The sequence below is a fragment of the Eumetopias jubatus genome, unplaced genomic scaffold (assembly GCF_037043125.1).
Source record: "Eumetopias jubatus isolate StellerSeaLion01/CBP00866 unplaced genomic scaffold, mEumJub1_p1.0 scaffold_3, whole genome shotgun sequence".
In the NCBI taxonomy this organism is placed as follows: Eukaryota; Metazoa; Chordata; class Mammalia; order Carnivora; family Otariidae; genus Eumetopias; species Eumetopias jubatus.
In genome coordinates, this window is record NW_028274809.1 from 27,250,484 (window position 1) to 27,267,311 (window position 16,828).

At 39.8% G+C, this 16,828-nt stretch overlaps 1 protein-coding gene across 5 annotated transcripts in view; it reads right to left on the reverse strand.

The window, feature by feature from the left end:
- The window catches only part of UNC80 (unc-80 subunit of NALCN channel complex), a 225,172-nt gene that overhangs the window by 24,084 nt on the left and 184,260 nt on the right, over window positions 1–16,828 (reverse strand). For 4 of the 5 annotated variants that reach the window (XM_028112210.2, XM_088022040.1, XM_028112209.2 and 1 more), the window contains 6 exons: window positions 14,217–14,309; window positions 12,818–12,853; window positions 12,235–12,453; window positions 3,951–4,151; window positions 1,685–1,808; window positions 584–709 (listed from right to left, as the gene is read on the reverse strand). In XM_028112210.2, the coding sequence (XP_027968011.1) occupies window positions 584–709; window positions 1,685–1,808; window positions 3,951–4,151; window positions 12,235–12,453; window positions 12,818–12,853; window positions 14,217–14,309 (799 nt within the window). The remainder of the gene's footprint in view (window positions 1–583; window positions 710–1,684; window positions 1,809–3,950; window positions 4,152–12,234; window positions 12,454–12,817; window positions 12,854–14,216; window positions 14,310–16,828) is intronic. The other variant, XM_088022041.1, reaches the window with a different exon arrangement.

Below are 16,828 nucleotides of genomic sequence, written 5' to 3' on the forward strand. Positions count from 1 at the left end.
CTCTAAAATTAGGTGACACACAGAAAGAGGCAGGGGAATTGGCATTTTGTACTTTTTGCCTTGGGAATAAATATTTTAATTTTAAGAAATAAAATCACTGGGAAAGCAAAAAAAAAAAAAAAAAGCAACCACAATATTCAACCCACAATCATTAAAGTAAATTAAGATACTCAAAGCCTAGTAGTAACATTTGAAAGAATTTTATATTGCAATTCTTTCTGCAAATAATTTAAAACCAGACTTTGAATATTTCTGTGTCTTTTAATTAACAATTGTGAGCTGATTATCTGTGAGCCATTATTTTCCTAAGGTTTTGCACACATTTGAAATGACTTCCGTGGTTCCTGACGTTGTGGCAGGACCACACGACTCTGCTATTTTTGAGATCTCGAGAAGAATTACAGAAGCACAACTCAGGGCCAAGCTCAGGACTGAAGCTCTAAACCCGTAAAAGTTTGGAGCTGTTTATACTTTTGTTTCACAGATTTTGCCCAGCCTTTGCAGAAAAAGAAAAGAGAACACCATGATCTGGTGCCTCAACCAGCCACTTAATGAGCGTGACAAACAGGTAAGGCAGTCACACCTGTATCTGCAATGCTACAAGCCGGACAACAGCTGTGCTGAAGGGCAGAGGTGGTGAGAGATAAGGGCTGAGATGAAGAAGGGGTAATCCATCAGCAACACTGGAAGGTCCTACCACTCCCATCACCTGAAATACAAACAGAGCACATGACCAGCCTTGACTATTGCAATTTCATGCGACCGTAAGTAAGGGAGTCTCATTCAATAATCATAATGATGATAATAAAGTAATAATGATGATAATAATAATAATTTGAAGGTTGGACATGTTACTTTCAGTCTGCTCTCATCGCCTTCTGTGGAAGGCATGTAATGTCTGGAGTCCGATCGAATGTGACACTGGATTCGGCCAAGGTTTTGTAGAATGTTGTTTATAGCTAACTATGTAAATAATGGGAGATGAACCAAAAACTCTTCTAATCAGGAGATTGGACATACTTACTGGTGGATTCAAAGGAATGCAGCCCACAGTTCTTTAAGATGGAGCTGGCAGTGACGATGATGATGATGGCATAACGCTACGTGTACTAGGCATTCCAGCTATAGAGTTATTGCTCAACTAGGTAAGCAGCAGATCCTACTCAATGAGATGCTCTCACATGATTTCTACATCGTACAAAACCTTGTGAGGACCAGACTCTAGATATTACATCAATGATAAAAATTTTTTTTTTCTTCCCATAAATCCTAGACTGGCCAACTCATAGTGTCCTTTTGCACTTAAAAAAGAAAAAAAATGTTCTCTTTGCACTTTAAACTCCCCCACACCGGATGACCTCAACTTCTAGCCAATTGTGCGGTCTCCGCCACCCCACTCTCCAACTGGCAGCCCTCAACTCTCAGCGCAACTTGAAGAGGCCCATTGTCAAAGTAGCGCGTGGGAAGCAGCACACCAAAATCCCATCTGTGTAGGGATGGGCCCCTCATCTCCCCACGCACCACCTTGAAATGTACCTCCCTATTTTCAGTGTCACCTGAGCCGTCTGTTTTTGTGGGTGGGTAGGGGTACAAAGTGGTTGACCTGTAAATCTTCAAGTCAGAGAAATCAATAGCAGAGTGACATTTTTGCAAAGTTTCATAAGATTGCCACTTGGCTACTCACCAGATTGACACAGACATTGATCAGTGACCTAAGGTGAGGCAGGAAGGATATGATTGGCTGCCTCTGAAGTGTCAAACAAACCCCTTCAATCAAATTGCTGGCAGGCTCCCACTCAACCTGTCGCCTGGAATACAATATAGGAGCTGTTAGCAGCGTAGCTCCCTTCTGGAGGCCATCTGAAACAAGTGAACGAGACAGTGATTCTGACGCCATCTAAGACAAGACGGGTGTCTGAGACAACAAAGTGCTTCACACGGGATGAAGTTTACCCATGTTGTTCCAAAAGCACAGAGCACACTGGGAAGGAAAGAAGATACTGAAAACGTAGCAGAGGCACTCCTGCCCCACTCGACTAATGAGACAAAATCTATTGAAGAAAAAACAGAGATGATGAATGGGTTGCATTTTAAGTTTCCTGGTTTTAGCTTTGAGAGAGGTGTAGAAGACTGCAATTTTAGGTAACCCATCCTGGGGGCCATGACTCCCAACAGAACTAATCTGACCGCAGGCTGCATTTCTGAAATCTATTGATCAGACTACAATTGATCTCATCAGCTTTTATACCAGGATACAACTTATTAGATTTATATGGTTTAACTCCTGCCAAAAACATGACATTAGAAGAAAATAGTTCATTTAACAAGTGTTCTTTCTCGGCCTCTAAGAAATGATATTTTTGGGGCTACTTTCTAGGGTCATATAAATGGTATAAATCTAAACCCAATTAGATGAACATGGGATTTTCTGTAATAAAAGTCAGTCCAGTCTCTGTCTCAGTACCAGAAAGAGCCATCTCCATGGCCCCCAAATAAACAGGTTGGGTTTTAATGATATCAGCACTATTTCTCATATTATCCCAGAAACAATTCCTAAGCTTATATTTCCTACCAAAATGGAATTTCTACAATGACAAAATGGAAATGTTCATAAATGAGGATATACTGATATCCTGATTCTCAAGTAACCCACAAGGTCAGTTTCAGTCAACTTTTCCCTTGTTGAACTGAGATCAACGGAAGAAATTAAATCCAAGGCAACCTCAAATTCTCAGGATGCACCCCAAAGAGGTTACCTACAATTAACCCATGTACTTTTAGGAAGCATGATGTTCTTTACAACTGGGCTTGATTATATGACAAATGAGTCAACCTATGGAGATGTTTGACATCTTTATGTACAAGGTTATTTAAGAAAAAGAATTTATTTTGACACACCCTTGTAAGAATTTTAAGAGTGGCCATTTGCCAATAGGCACAAACGTTCCACTGAGACCATTAAAAAAAGTAGGTGTGCTGTAAGGACAGACATTTCCATGCCACTGAAATAAATAACCAATGTGTAGGCATTCGTCATCACGTTATAAAAGAATACAGGAACAAAATATCAATTACTGAATGAAATCTTTCAATTTCTTTTTTATAATTCCAACAACTCCTGACCACTACATAAATGAAGAAGAACACAGGCTAACACCTGGGAAAATTCTGACAAATGGAATGCTAAGCACTACAAATTCTTCGGCAAGAGTTGCATTGATTTTGGGTTAAGTTTAAAGGGACAGAAAATGCTCTCATTAACTCAAACTTGAAACTCCTGAGTTTGTAGGCTTATCAACATTTAGCCAGTTGAACTGTCTGCTCGTAGGTCTCCAAACTGGACTCAGATCTCCAGATGGTCTGGTTCCGAGGCACGCTTGCACAGATAGGGAGGCTATCAGTGGATATTTCAGGTTACTGAACAGAGATCAAAGGGTAATCATGTTAATTTCATACCACCCTGAATTAGATGAAATGGTGAAACTTAGGTCTTTGTTATTAATCGTGGGATTTTTTCCAGCTGCTACATGGCTGCTTACTGTTAAGATTTGTCATTTCTCTAAACTATGTCAAAGCCAGTATTTTTTGAACATTGAATTAATTTTTCTTTTCTCCTCAGTTGTTTTATTTGTAAGCCACACCCTGCCTTATTTCAAAAGAAATTGAAGGATACTCACTGAATTTCTTATGTGTGTCGGATGAGGAACATGATAGCTAAGATATGAACAGATTTTTCAAGATGAACACATATAATTTGAAAGAATAGATTATTTCTTCGAAACGTAGACCCTACTACTTATACATTCATATACCTGGTTAGCTATGCACATATACCAACAGAAAACTTTCAAGTCATCTGTTCAAATCCAGATTGTGCCACCATCTTAAAGGATGATAAACCCTAACTTTGAAGCTTGTAATATTAACAGCTGACCAGGAGGCCTCCTCACCTCAAAGTAGGCATCTTATGAATTTTGTTGAACATTCTATCCAGTCTCTTTAAAATGAGGATAAGGGCTGGCCTCACTGCCTCGGCTGTCCAGTCGGTAATGGGTAGCATCTCCATGATGTAGCGCCGAAGCCCACGGCTCTCCATTGTCTGGGTGTCGTATGGTGCCAACTTCAGAAGGGAGTGTGCAATTTCTGCCAACCTAATTTTTTTTCGAAGAATAAGCTTAGAATGCCACAATGGGAATTTTTCTCACACAGCATCATGTTAATCACCCTCCTTTCAGCACCTCAGCTCCCTGAACTAAAAACATTCTTCCCTCTACCTTCTACCCCTCAGCTCTTCTTGCATGTGCCAATACATTGGATACCTGCACATACATATTAACAGAGAATCATTGACTATTCCAGAGAGTAAAGGTGAATAGTATCTGAAGAGGAAACTAAAACCCAGAGAGATTGTCAGGCCAAACATATCTAGAGAATATGTATACATGCATATGTATATGAGGATATATATATATATGTGTATATATATACACACATACAAGTACATACCCACATACATATATATAAAAGGTACATATATATACACACATATATGCGTATAAAAGAGAATCTAAACTATAATGTATAACAAAATCACTAATATCAAGTGTCCAAGTAAGCTTCATGGCTTCCTAGCTCCCTCACTGCCCATAGTCAAAGTCAAAGGCATTTTATAAAATGTAGTATTGGTTTTTATTGGAGTGTAAGGAGTTCTTCAAACCCATTTCCCTTTCTCTCCTTCAAAGTGTCTTCTCTTTTTGTCTTATACATGGATCCTCCTGCTCTGCTGTTTTTGTTGTTTGTTTGTTTTTATATAATTGACCTAATTGGATTGTCTGGATGGTTTTGGTTTGGGTTGTCTCCTCCTCTCAAATTTTCCAACTCAGTTCCACACAGGGACTGCAAAAGGAAAAGCACTTCCTCCAAATGTAGCCCAGGGTCTGTCACCAGACACAGGTCCACACTCTGTGTCCTACGTACAGGATTCCCTGAGGGTGAACTGACCAACAGGACTGGTTTCAGGTAAATGAAATAGCTGGTTAACTGAAAAAACTTCAAAACTAGACATGGATTATCAACTTCCAAATAATACAAATATAATGGCATTCATGATCTTAAAAAGCCAACTGAATTTAATTTTATGTGAAGGAAAAAGCAGTTTATTTATCTTTTAACCAAATTTTTCATTTTACTTAACTTTAATTTTATTCCAGTATAGTCAACATACAGTGTTACACTAGCTTCAGGCGTACAATATAGCGATTCAGCAATTCTATAGATTACTCAGTGCTCATCATAACAAGTGCGCTCCTTAATCCCCATCACCTCTTTCACCCATCCCCCCACCCACCTCCCCTCTGGTGACCATCTGTTTGTTCTCTATAGCTAAGAGTCTGTTATTTGGTTTGTCTCTTTTTTCTTTGTTCCTTTGTTTCTTTTTCTTTCTTTCTTTTTTCTTTTTTCTTTTTTCTTTCTTTCTTTCTCTTTCTTTCTTTCTTTCTTTCTTTCTTTCTTTCCTTCCTTCCTTCTTTTTTTTTTGAGAGAGAGAGAGAAAGAGCAAGTGAGCAGGGGCAGAGGGAGAGGGAGAGAAAGAATCTTAAGCAGGCTTCACACTCAGCACTGAGCCAACTCGGGACTTGATCTCAAAGCCCTGAGATCATGATCTGAGCTGAAATCAAGAGTGGATGCTTAGCTGACTGAGCCATCTAGGCGCCCCACTTTGTTTCTTAAATTACACATATTAGTGAAAACTTATGGGATTTGTCTTTCTCTGACTTATTTCACTTAGCATTATACCCTTCAGATCCATCCATGGTGTCGCAAATGGCAAAATTTCATTCTTTTTTATGGCTGAGTAATATTCCATTATATATATATCTTTATCCATTCATCTATGGATGGATACTTGGGTTGCTTTCATATCTTGGCTATTGTAAATAATGCTGCAATAAACATAGGGGTGCATTTATCTTTTCAAACTAGTGTTTTCATTTTCTTTGGGTAAATAACTAGTAGGGGAATTACTGGCTCACAGGGTAATACTATTTTTAATTTTTTGAGGTAACTTCAAATTGTTTCTTTTTTTTTAAAGGGTTTTATTTATTTGACAGAGAGATACACAGCGAGAGAGGGAACACAAGCAGGGGGAGTGGGAGAGGGAGAAGCAGGCTTCCCGCGGAGCTGGGAGCCCGATGCGGGGCTCGATCCCAGGACCCTGGGATCATGACCTGAGCCGAAGGCAGACGCTTAACAACTGAGCCACCCAGGCGCCCCAAACTGTTTTCCACAGTGACTGCACTAGTTTTCATTCTCACCAATAGTGCATGGGGGGTTCCTTTAAGAAGAAAGCACTTTAGGGGTGCCTGGCTGGCTTCGTCAGAGGAGTATGTGGCTCTTGATCTCAGGGTTGGGGGTTTGAGCCCCAAAATGGGTGTAGAAATTACTTAAAATCTTAAAAAAAAAGAAAGCATTAAATTTTACGATTCTTCCCTACCAAATACACTGAGTAGTTGCAGAATGTGTAGAAGATGATAGTAAGAGGCCATGAACACCCACCCATTCATGGTAATATCTTGCATCTATGCTGTATGATTTGAGCTTGATCTTTTTTTTCCAGAAAAAAATCCTATATTCTAAAAAATATATCCAAGATTCTTATCACAGTGGCTGAAATGTCAATATTCTTTAAGGTACTAGAAATTCCTTTGAAAACAAATTTAAGAAGGGTAATTAAGCCACTCTCACTAATTATTTGAATCTTTGGCTTGAATCAGCATATGTATAGTCAGGCATCCAAAGTATCCTACGGAAGTAGAATGCAGGACAGGGAGATTCTGATAAGAAAGGGGAATAGAGAGGCCTAATGTTGCCTAGAAGTGCACTTGTGCATGGTGCTCTCAGGAGGCATCCATACACTGAGGGTTTTTGGAACTGTTACTTAAGGAGAAGAGGATATTCCAGATAAAGGGACATCAGAAATAGGCTTTTCTATTTTTTCTTCCCTTTTTTTTTAAAGACTTTATTTTAAAGTAATATCTATACCCAACATGGGGATCGAACTCACAACCCTGAGATCAAGAGTTGTATGTGCCACTGACTGAGCCAGCCAGGCGCCCCAAGATTTTCTACTTTTTTTTGAAGCAAATTTGCCTTGGAAAAGCCCAGAAAGTATAATCCTCAATCTTAAGGTTGAAAGAGATCTTAATATCCCTGAGGGAGTGGGGTTCCATATGTTGAACCTCTGACTGGATCCTCTTACTTTAAAAAAATTCAGCTTAAAGTAGAAATAAAAGATATCATTTCTCAAGCCCCACCCAAGATTTAATGAATACGAATTTCCAAGGATTGGGCCCAGAAATCTGCATATTTTTTACCTTAATTTTGAAAAATTTGAATATATATATACACACACGCACACACAAAAGTAGAGAGGCAAGTATATAATGCATCCCTCATGTAACCATCATCCAGATTGAACAATGTTCAACTCATAGCCGCTTGGGTTTCATTTATACCCACAATCACTGCCCCCTCCACTACCCTGAACTCCTTTGAAGTAAATCCCAAGCATCAAATCATTTTATCAGTGCATATACTTCAGTATGTGTCTCTAAGATTAAGGACTTAAAAAAATTAACCACAATACAATTATGACAGCTAACAGGTTAAAAATAATTCCTATAAAAAGAAAGATATCCAGTCAGTTTTCAAAATTCCCACCCTATTTCCTAATTCTTAAATAAACTTTTCTTTAAACAAATCAGAATTAAATAAGCCTCATAAATTTCAGTTGGTTGATATTTCTCTTAAGTCTCTTCTAATATATAGGCTTCCCCTCTGCTGCTTTTTTTTTTTAATGTTCTTATAATTTATTTCTTGAGGAAATTGGCTGTCAAGTAGCATTTTCCACACTCTAGATTTTGCTGATTGAATCTCCTTGCTATCATTTAATCTATCCCATTGTTTCCATATTTAATTCAATTGGCAGTTAGACTAGGGGTTAGATTAAGTTAGGTTTTGATTTTTCTGGCAAGCGTATTTCACAGGTGACACATGATTCCTGCTTGTCACTCTTTATGATGTTAGTGGTCACTAGTGATCACTGCACAGATCCATTAATTCATTAGAAGTAGCACACTAGCAATATTGTGTCATTCCTTTTCTCATGTATTATCTATAGCATTTTAATAAGGAAAAATTTCTCTTTGATTACTCCAGAAGAGACAGGACAAATGCTTGAAAGGACTTATAGTGTAAGAGCTCCTAGGTGATTCTGACAGGCACTCTGATTTAGGAATCACAGCCAAGCCACTGTCTCTCTAACACGTGGATTGCTCTACAATAACTTCATCTTACTGGCACCCCGGATGGAGAATTCACCACTGCGTAAGGCTGCTCTCACCACCCTCACCATCCTTGGAGGTCTACACTCTAAGAAGCTCTCCTCATAGCTGGTTCCCCAACTCCCTCAGTTTCATCCATCTCGGCTTAGTCTGGAAGCATGAATTCAAGTCATCTTCTCCATAGCAACCCTTCATAACCAAGAAATAGTTATCGTCTTCTCTCCAGATTGAGCGTTCACAGTGTCCTTCTGGAAATTGTGTGTGAATGTGCATGTCTTAAATCATTTGAAACAGCCTGTGCGTTCTTCTGTTTATCTCTTTCTTGCAAATGTGCCATGCAGAAAATTCTTTACTTTTTAGGTTGTTTGTATGACAGATAGGAGCATATCTTATATGCACATATTTCTTTTCCCTTATTATTTTACAGACAACATTGAGAAATGCTTGAGAAAGGATCAATCTGTCTATTTCAAGCAAAAAAGTCCAATATTTAGAACTGAATTTGAGTCATTTTATGCATTACTGCCTGAATTTCTCTAATCCCTGATGGTGCTAAAAATGAATTTGCATTGAGTGTAACACAAACATTTCCTTTAATATAGTCTTTGTTGTACTAGCACGTGGATAACCTCTTGGTAAAAAAATATTCCTATGGTCATTTCCCAGTGAGAACACAAGAGATTTTCCCATTGAGAGGGAGAGTTGAAGAGAGGGAGGCAGGGAGGGGAGAGATGGAGAGAGAGGGACAAAGGGAGAGTGGGAGGGAGAAGAGAGAGAGAGAGTTGGACTTGCAGATCTCATTATCCTGCTACATACATACATATATATATATATATATATATATATATATATATATGTACTTTGGCAGCTCTGATTTGTGCAAATGAAGCATTAAATTCCCTTAGGGCAGAGACTATCTAATCAGAGATCCTTATAGTCAAAAAAAAACCCCAAAAAACAAAAAACATAAAAACCCCAAAACATATATTTTGCTAACACAGGAGTACAGATTGCCTCTTGCACTGCCTATTGGTTCTCTGGCTTGAATCAAAGACTTCATGTAAATATCTCCTCTATCTCTTCTACCATGCCATTCCTGTTTTTATCAGTCTTCTCTCCTTGAGGGATACTATCCATTCTTATGACTTTAAACATGACCTATGTGCCCACAGTTCTGGCTTTTGCATATATCCAAATGTATATTTAACTTATAAGCAAAAATCTAAATTATACCTTTTGATTGGTGCAAGGTCAAAATATATGGGTCTATCTTTACTTAGCAACATAGAATATCTCTGGCCAGAGATCATGACAGGTCCTTTTTTTTTTTTTAATCAAAAGCTTGTTGTGAGAAATTGCATTAATAGAGGTCATGTAGTCTATTTCCGGGCAGTAAAAATTCTGCCTATCCTCCAATAGGCAGTGAAATAATTGTGCTTTTGAATGACATTATCTTGGCGTCAGATAGGTTGCTTTTGATGAATTGCATTATGATGTTATGCCAACTTTCAGTACTGACAGGCTTCCAGCCATGTGAAACTAACACTTTATCTACACAGGGGCGTTGTTCATCACACCACTCTTTCCTTTTAACAAATGCCAACCAGGAGACATTTTTTTATTCTCTGTATTTTAAAAAAGTCATTTTTTATCAAACAAAACTAGTTGTTTTTCCCTTATCGACACTATGATTTTGTAATTGGTCATTTCCTCCTCATTGCTTTGACAACTTGGAAGCTCAAAATCAAATTTATGGTCATGAATAGCATCTAATCTGATCAAATCATATAGATTTCCTGTGTTAATAGTATCATAAACATAATTATTTCCTCACTCATTCTCCACTTTGTTCTGACTCTCTGATTTGTATATTCTACCCCTTTGTTTAATTTTCTTTTTTTAAAAGACTTTATTTATTTGAGAGAGAGAGTGTGTGGGGAGGGGCAGAAGGAGAGGGAGAGAAGCAGATTCCCTGCTGAGCACGGAGCCTGATGTAGGGTTCCATCTCACAACCCTGAGATCATGACCAGAGCCAAAATCAAGCATCGGACGCTTAACCAACTGAGCCACCCAGATGCCTCCCTTTGTTTAATTTTCTAAGTTGCCTCAATTATTCTGTAAAATGATAAATACATAGATATATACATATGATATATAGTACTTGCAATAATGCACTGTACTTACTTTCTTTGTGTGCTGCTTGCGCTAGACTGTGGTCATGGGGAGGACCAGGACTTTATTTTACATTCCCAGTGTCCAGCATAGTATTTGGATCATACTCATTAGCATCAGTATCTGTTGAACTCTATTAACTCAGTGCCAGGGCACTGACGTAAGTCATTTGAACTCCAGCTCATTTAACTTTTAACAGGGTTTGGCCTCTAGAAAGAGCTCCAGATCTCTCTAACTAACACTCTCCCCTTCCTCCAAATGCCTTAAGAAGTGTAGTTATAAATGGTCAAATTATAGGACAGTTTCTAAACCATGATCCTGATCTTCTCTCTCTCTCTCTCTCTCACCATCTTTTAGGAATATTGTCCCTTCACCCCCACCACAAAATGGCGGGTGGTAGTAGTGACACTCTGATTCTAGGAAGGTGATGTTGCTCTGTTCACAGGATTACTTGGGTCTATTAGCCATCATCAGTGGGAAAGGAGGAGAGATGGACTGACTGAATGGAGCAGTTGCTATGGCAACAGGCTCTTAATATTCCAAATTTTCCTCCCCTTTCCAGTGTAGGTGCTGAAATTCTCCATGTGAAATAAGCTCTTCCCCATTTCTGTACAGTGGGAGCATGGGTGTGTGCCAACAACTCAGAGAATGTGAAATTAGCCTGGAGGAAAAAGAGTCTGTCTTCTCTCTACATTTATGGACTCTCATTTTCACTCACTTAGTAATTTCTAAAATTTTCAAGGGATAATTTTAAGAAAAAAGTTGACGGCAATCAGGGAACCAGCATGTTTTGCCAAATAGCAGTGTTATTCCTGAATGGCTAGAACCTAACTCTCCCTTTAGCTTTATAAGTATACTAAACTTTTCGAGTGAATATTTTGTTACCCATGGAATTTTCCTTTCAAGGAAATTTTAGGACCTTTTACAAATTGTTACAAATCTGAACAGAAGATCTGGAATCATGTTTCTTTTAAGAATCTGAGAATACAGACACAGACTTCATGATTTACGACAACAAGTGACATATGACATCACCATAGGAAGAAGGAAATATGAAGGCACAGACCTGCAATTCTAGAGCCTCTCCCTGGCACAACAACAGTAAGAATTTTTAAACGATGACTGGCCTTGTCCAGATCAGAATTTCCAGCAGGACACTTTTTGTGTGAAACATTGGAAGGCTATCATGCACAATGTGTGTAAAAAGACCTGAGCAAAGCGTAGCTCAGAGTTAAAACTAGCTCACTTCCCTGCAGGGCTCATTACTGAGTCCCCAGGTAGTGCAGGAACAGAGCAAGTCTTTGGGCAGAAAACAGTAGTGATTTTTTTTTTTTTTCTTGTAAACTGATAGAGGGGAAACACTGGGTTCTTGTGAAAAGTTAGATCCCGGGCAGTAAATAGTGCTTGGATGAAGGCTACCTTTCTAAGAATTTAGGTGATGAAATTTCCCTTTTACTCTCTTTTATTGAGGAGCAAATATGTGAACTATGCCTTTCTGTCTTTGAGAGTACTCTCCCCCTGTCTACCCTGAGATCCTTTTTGATAGACTGAATATACATTTTCCTGGATGGTCTATATGAAATCCATCCAAAGCCACAAGAAACAAATCATTCTGAGTGCCCAACTTCTTATCCTGAGAGACCGCCTCCCCCGGCACCCACACCCCCAAACACACGTCCCAAGCTGCATTCACACTCAAAAGCAGGAGAAGCAGGGATAATACCTCATGTGTGACTTCACATCCAGCAACTCCAGGGCAGTAACCCGCGGCTCCCCAGCCAGGTTTTGCAAGATCTTCAGCCTTGGCCCACAGTGCTTGTAAAATTCGGTACAAATATTCAGCAGGGACTCCCGAGGTCTTCTGAACTCCTCCCGAGCAATTCGTTCATCCAGTTCCTCTCTGGGAAGGCCTTGCCCTTCCTCCAGTAAGTGAAGATTTTCCCTGGGGAATTATAAAATGTTAACTGGGGGTCTGAAAAGGGGTGTGTGTGTGTGTGTGTGTGTGTGTGTGTGTGTGTGTGTGTATGTGCATCACACTGACGAAAAATGTACGATTCCTTATATTATGTATCATATACGTTCATGAGGAGAACCTCATCTGAAGGGTAAAGAAAGTGTAACACCCTAGAAGAGATTGCCATCCCAAATTGCAAATGGCTTTATATGAGCCACTTCCTGAGGATTTACCCAGAAACAGTATGCCATGCATTAATTAAATGAAATCTAACGGAACCATAACCCGGCTCAAAAGGCAATCATTACAAGATGTCAGAATTAGTATGAAATCAGGGCTTGTCTCTCTGTACCTGATAAAGTGTAGTTTGGCGCCTTGTTCCTGGTACCTGGGAATCAGAAGAACAGTCTGCGTAAGGACAAGATCAAGTACAGGGGCCCTATGGCGGGGCTTCTTAAGGACTGTTTCTTATGAAAAAGCCTTGAAGCTACACATTTTGATAAGCTCACAAATGCACACAGACTAATCCTAAAATATAAAGTCTTTATATTTCACTTGGCTACCGCACACACATGTTGCAATTATAGCTGCTATGAAAGCCATCCCATTGGTATACAATTTGTAGAAATACATATTATAAAAACACAAAGTCATGGAATGTAGCCAAATGAGGGGACTTTTGAAAAACTTTGAAAGTAAAATGAATCTAAGTTACCATTTTAATACCATGTGCTCTGTTTCTGGGGATTAGAGGAAATATGGCAGACTTCCTTTCAGTTCTGGAGACTTATTGCTTTATGACTGATCAATAATAGGACTTTAGAAACTCTCTTTTTCTGTGTACCTTTCACCTGGTAGTTGAATCTAGCCCCTGTATATCATTTACAATAGATTTATTTTTTCTTAATATGAGAAATTGAGGCATGAGCTAACCATCACATCAGTTAACTTACAGTTGGGTTTGGTATTTGTTTGATTTGTAATATAAATGATGATCAGGGAATTAACTTTATATAAAGAATGATACATTCTTAAAACTGTGCTTCAGAGAGAATGGAAAATTATGAAGTTTCTCCTTAAGATCTCCCTACTAACTACTCCATCCTGGGAAAAGAACTTTTTCTCTAACTGATTTGGGGTTTGTCCTCTCTTAAACCTTCCTTGAAGGAAGAAGCTAATTAAACTTTTGTGTGTGTGTGTGTTCGGGTATTTAGAGGTTAACACAGACGGAAGCAATGTAAGTATTACTAGTATAGCCAGTGTCTGAGTTACCCCAAGACAGGAGGGGGGAGGGGAGAGTAAGTCAAGGACCATGAGAGCATCATTTAAGGACCTAAGTCAAAATTTGGATGAAATGCCTGTGGAAAATCTGCCCAGATGAAAGAAAGTTGACCCCCTATAACTGTCCCGGGAATGAGAAACCACCGCCTGATTATTATTGTTTCCTTTGCTTTTTTCTTAGAGGCGAATGAAACAGCACTGGAATAGTTCAAAGACCACCCAGGCGGCAGAGAACATCTTGTGTGTTCATGCAAACACACTGACACAAATGCCAATTTATGAAGGTGGGTTGGATTTCTCTGACAGTGTCAAAAGAAGCCTTGTAACCCTAAACTCTCACCGTCCTTTCTTTTCCTCGGAGCGTTTCACACTCAATATTGACTATTTTCAAGATTCCTTTCATTCCCAATAGCTGAGATTCAGGTTGAATGACCCTGAGAGACCACAGAAGAATAATGCCTGTGAATTACCTGGTGTTCACCCCGGACGACATCGTGTGATTGGCTGTGGTGGTTCCCTTGTGACCTTGGTCACACCTGCTCATCTGCGGGGCTGTCATGGGCCTGCAACAGGGACAGGAACCGCCACAAACAGAACAACAGCAACAGAAGTGGAAACATTTACCAAGTCCTCAAGTTATGGAAGCTCGCATAAGTTTTAAATTACTCACAGAGTCTTAAAAAGAGACTGTTGAGTTGGGCTTTTCTGTCACACTCTTGCCGTCTCTGTTCTGAGAGGCACTTTAAAGGGAACGTTGATTCCCGGGGGGGGGGGGTCTATCAGCATATCATGATTTTAGTTCTTCTACTTCTTGGTTCTGAATAATAAACAATGACACTTCAAACCAGACGTTTATGAACTCAGACTTCTAAGTCTATATGATTCAGTGAGAGTTAAGAGCTCGTTTTTCAATTTGATAGGTTACTAGGAAGTTAACCGTTCTAGACAATAAGGAAAAGGTATACATACCGTGTTGGCCACCTACATTGTAATCAACCACCTTATTTTTCTGAAAAACTATCAAAGAATGAAAAGAATCCTTCTAGGCAAAATTATACCTAAGACTACCCAGAGAAGTGAGTAAATTAGTATCTATTATAAATGTAGTGTAATGTAGATGCTCAGAAATCTATTTGAATCATCTCATTTTATACGTGCAGGGTTTACTTTAAATCCCAGGTAATCTTTGCCTCTCTGTCAGCCTCTGAAAGCAACGGAAAGGATGATGCAGCTTTCCAGAGCAAGTGCTTGTATGAACTCTTTCAGGCTTGCTTTTATGATGCTCATTTTCTGTACTCTGGGTGTGGCTGGAAAGTAAGCTTTAACAATCACACTAGAACTTCTCTTCCTGTGCCATTGTTGTGGAAGGCAGAATTTAAAGATGGCCCCAGGACACTGCACTCCCCCTGATATTACCCCAGTGATTATGAACTGTTAAACTGCCAGAGGGAAATTATCCGGGTAGGCCTAATCCTATTGCACCAGCCCTTTAAAAAAAGCACAGTTTTCCCTCGCTAGGAACAGAGAGATTTGAAGCATGAGAAGGATTCAGGGTGCCATTGTGGGCTGGAAGACAGAAGGAGACATGTGAGAAGAAAGGCAGGTACCCTCTAAAGTGGAGAGTGGCCCCTGGCTGACAGAAAGGAAAGGGAACCTCAGACCTAAAGCTGCATGGTGCTGGATTTTGCCAAAGACCTCTAAATGACCTTGGAAGTGAATTTTTTCCCCTAGATCCTTCAGATAAGAGCCCAGCTTGACTGCCATCTGAATTTCCGCCTTGTGAGATCCTGAGTAGAGAAACCAGCTGAGCCTGCCCAGAATTCTGGCCTATGGAAATATGAGATAACAAGTGTTTGGTTTTATGACTCTGAATTTGTGCTAATACATTACATAACAATAGAAAACTAACATTAATATAGTTGTAATATACTTATTTAAGTGTAACTGAGTTTGTGTGTAACTCTGAAGTAACTCTGAGTAAAGAAATTAGGCGTATGGAAGTGAAATGGGGTTCTTCTTATCTTCTTGTAAAAACAGCAAAGCCAACTTTATTGTGAATAATCACCAGCTGACCAATGAGGCTAATTCTCCCCTCTGCCAAGAGAATATTAAGTGCACTGGAATATTTAGAGCCACAGAATTTCAAATGTCAGTGCTCCATCCATTCCACTCTTGGTGGAATTTTGGGTAAGTCAGTTTTGGATAAGTTAATTGACCCATCCTGATAAAAGAGAATAGAATGGAGGAAAGCCCTGAGATTGCATAATATGAGGAGAAATAACAAAAGCAGCACTTGGGAAAAACTGATTGCTCTTCTCTCCTCTAACTGCAGGAAGGGACTAGTGGTATAACCAGAGAGGCACAGAAGGAAGAGTATAAATGATATTTCTCCTTAGGATGTTCTTCTTCCTAGGACTTTCATGAAACCAACATCAAAGCTTTGGGACTGGTTCCCGTTGGAAGAGGCAATTTGCGATGGCTCCCTGGTCCACCACTCCCCATGTCCTCAGCCAGGTGCATATGGGCCCTTCAACACCGGCAGTCTACCAATGGCTTTTGGGCCACACTCTGCTTGCCTAGGTTGGCAATGTAGCCCATGATTAGAAACTAAACATACATTGACTTAATGAATCACAATCTCCCTCCCTCTCTCACTTGCTGGTACATGCTAGAGAAGTCCTTCCTGGATGGAGGGATTTCAGCTAGTTCTCGTCAACAGGGCAAGATGGGGCTGGAGGAGTTGGTGCCTTTTGGGTGGGAGTAGATCACAGACAGAATCTAGGCTAAGGATGTGGCCAAATGGGATGGAGGAGCAGACACAACCCAGGAAGAAGGCTTCCCCACCTCTGCTCCGGGGAACAATAACTCCTTCTAGCTAATTTTAGATGGGAACAGAGAAAGAAAGCCAATCATCTGCGTAGCTTCCTGCCTCCACTTCTTGCCGCTCCTCTCGCTCTGTCTGCCCGCCATCCCCTGCATCCCCATCCGGCCTCTCAATGCCTTCTGCTTCTGCACCCAAGACCTTTGCGACAGGGCTAACTTCTTAGTACTTTGTTTAGGGCTGAACTCTGGTGTCAGTGTA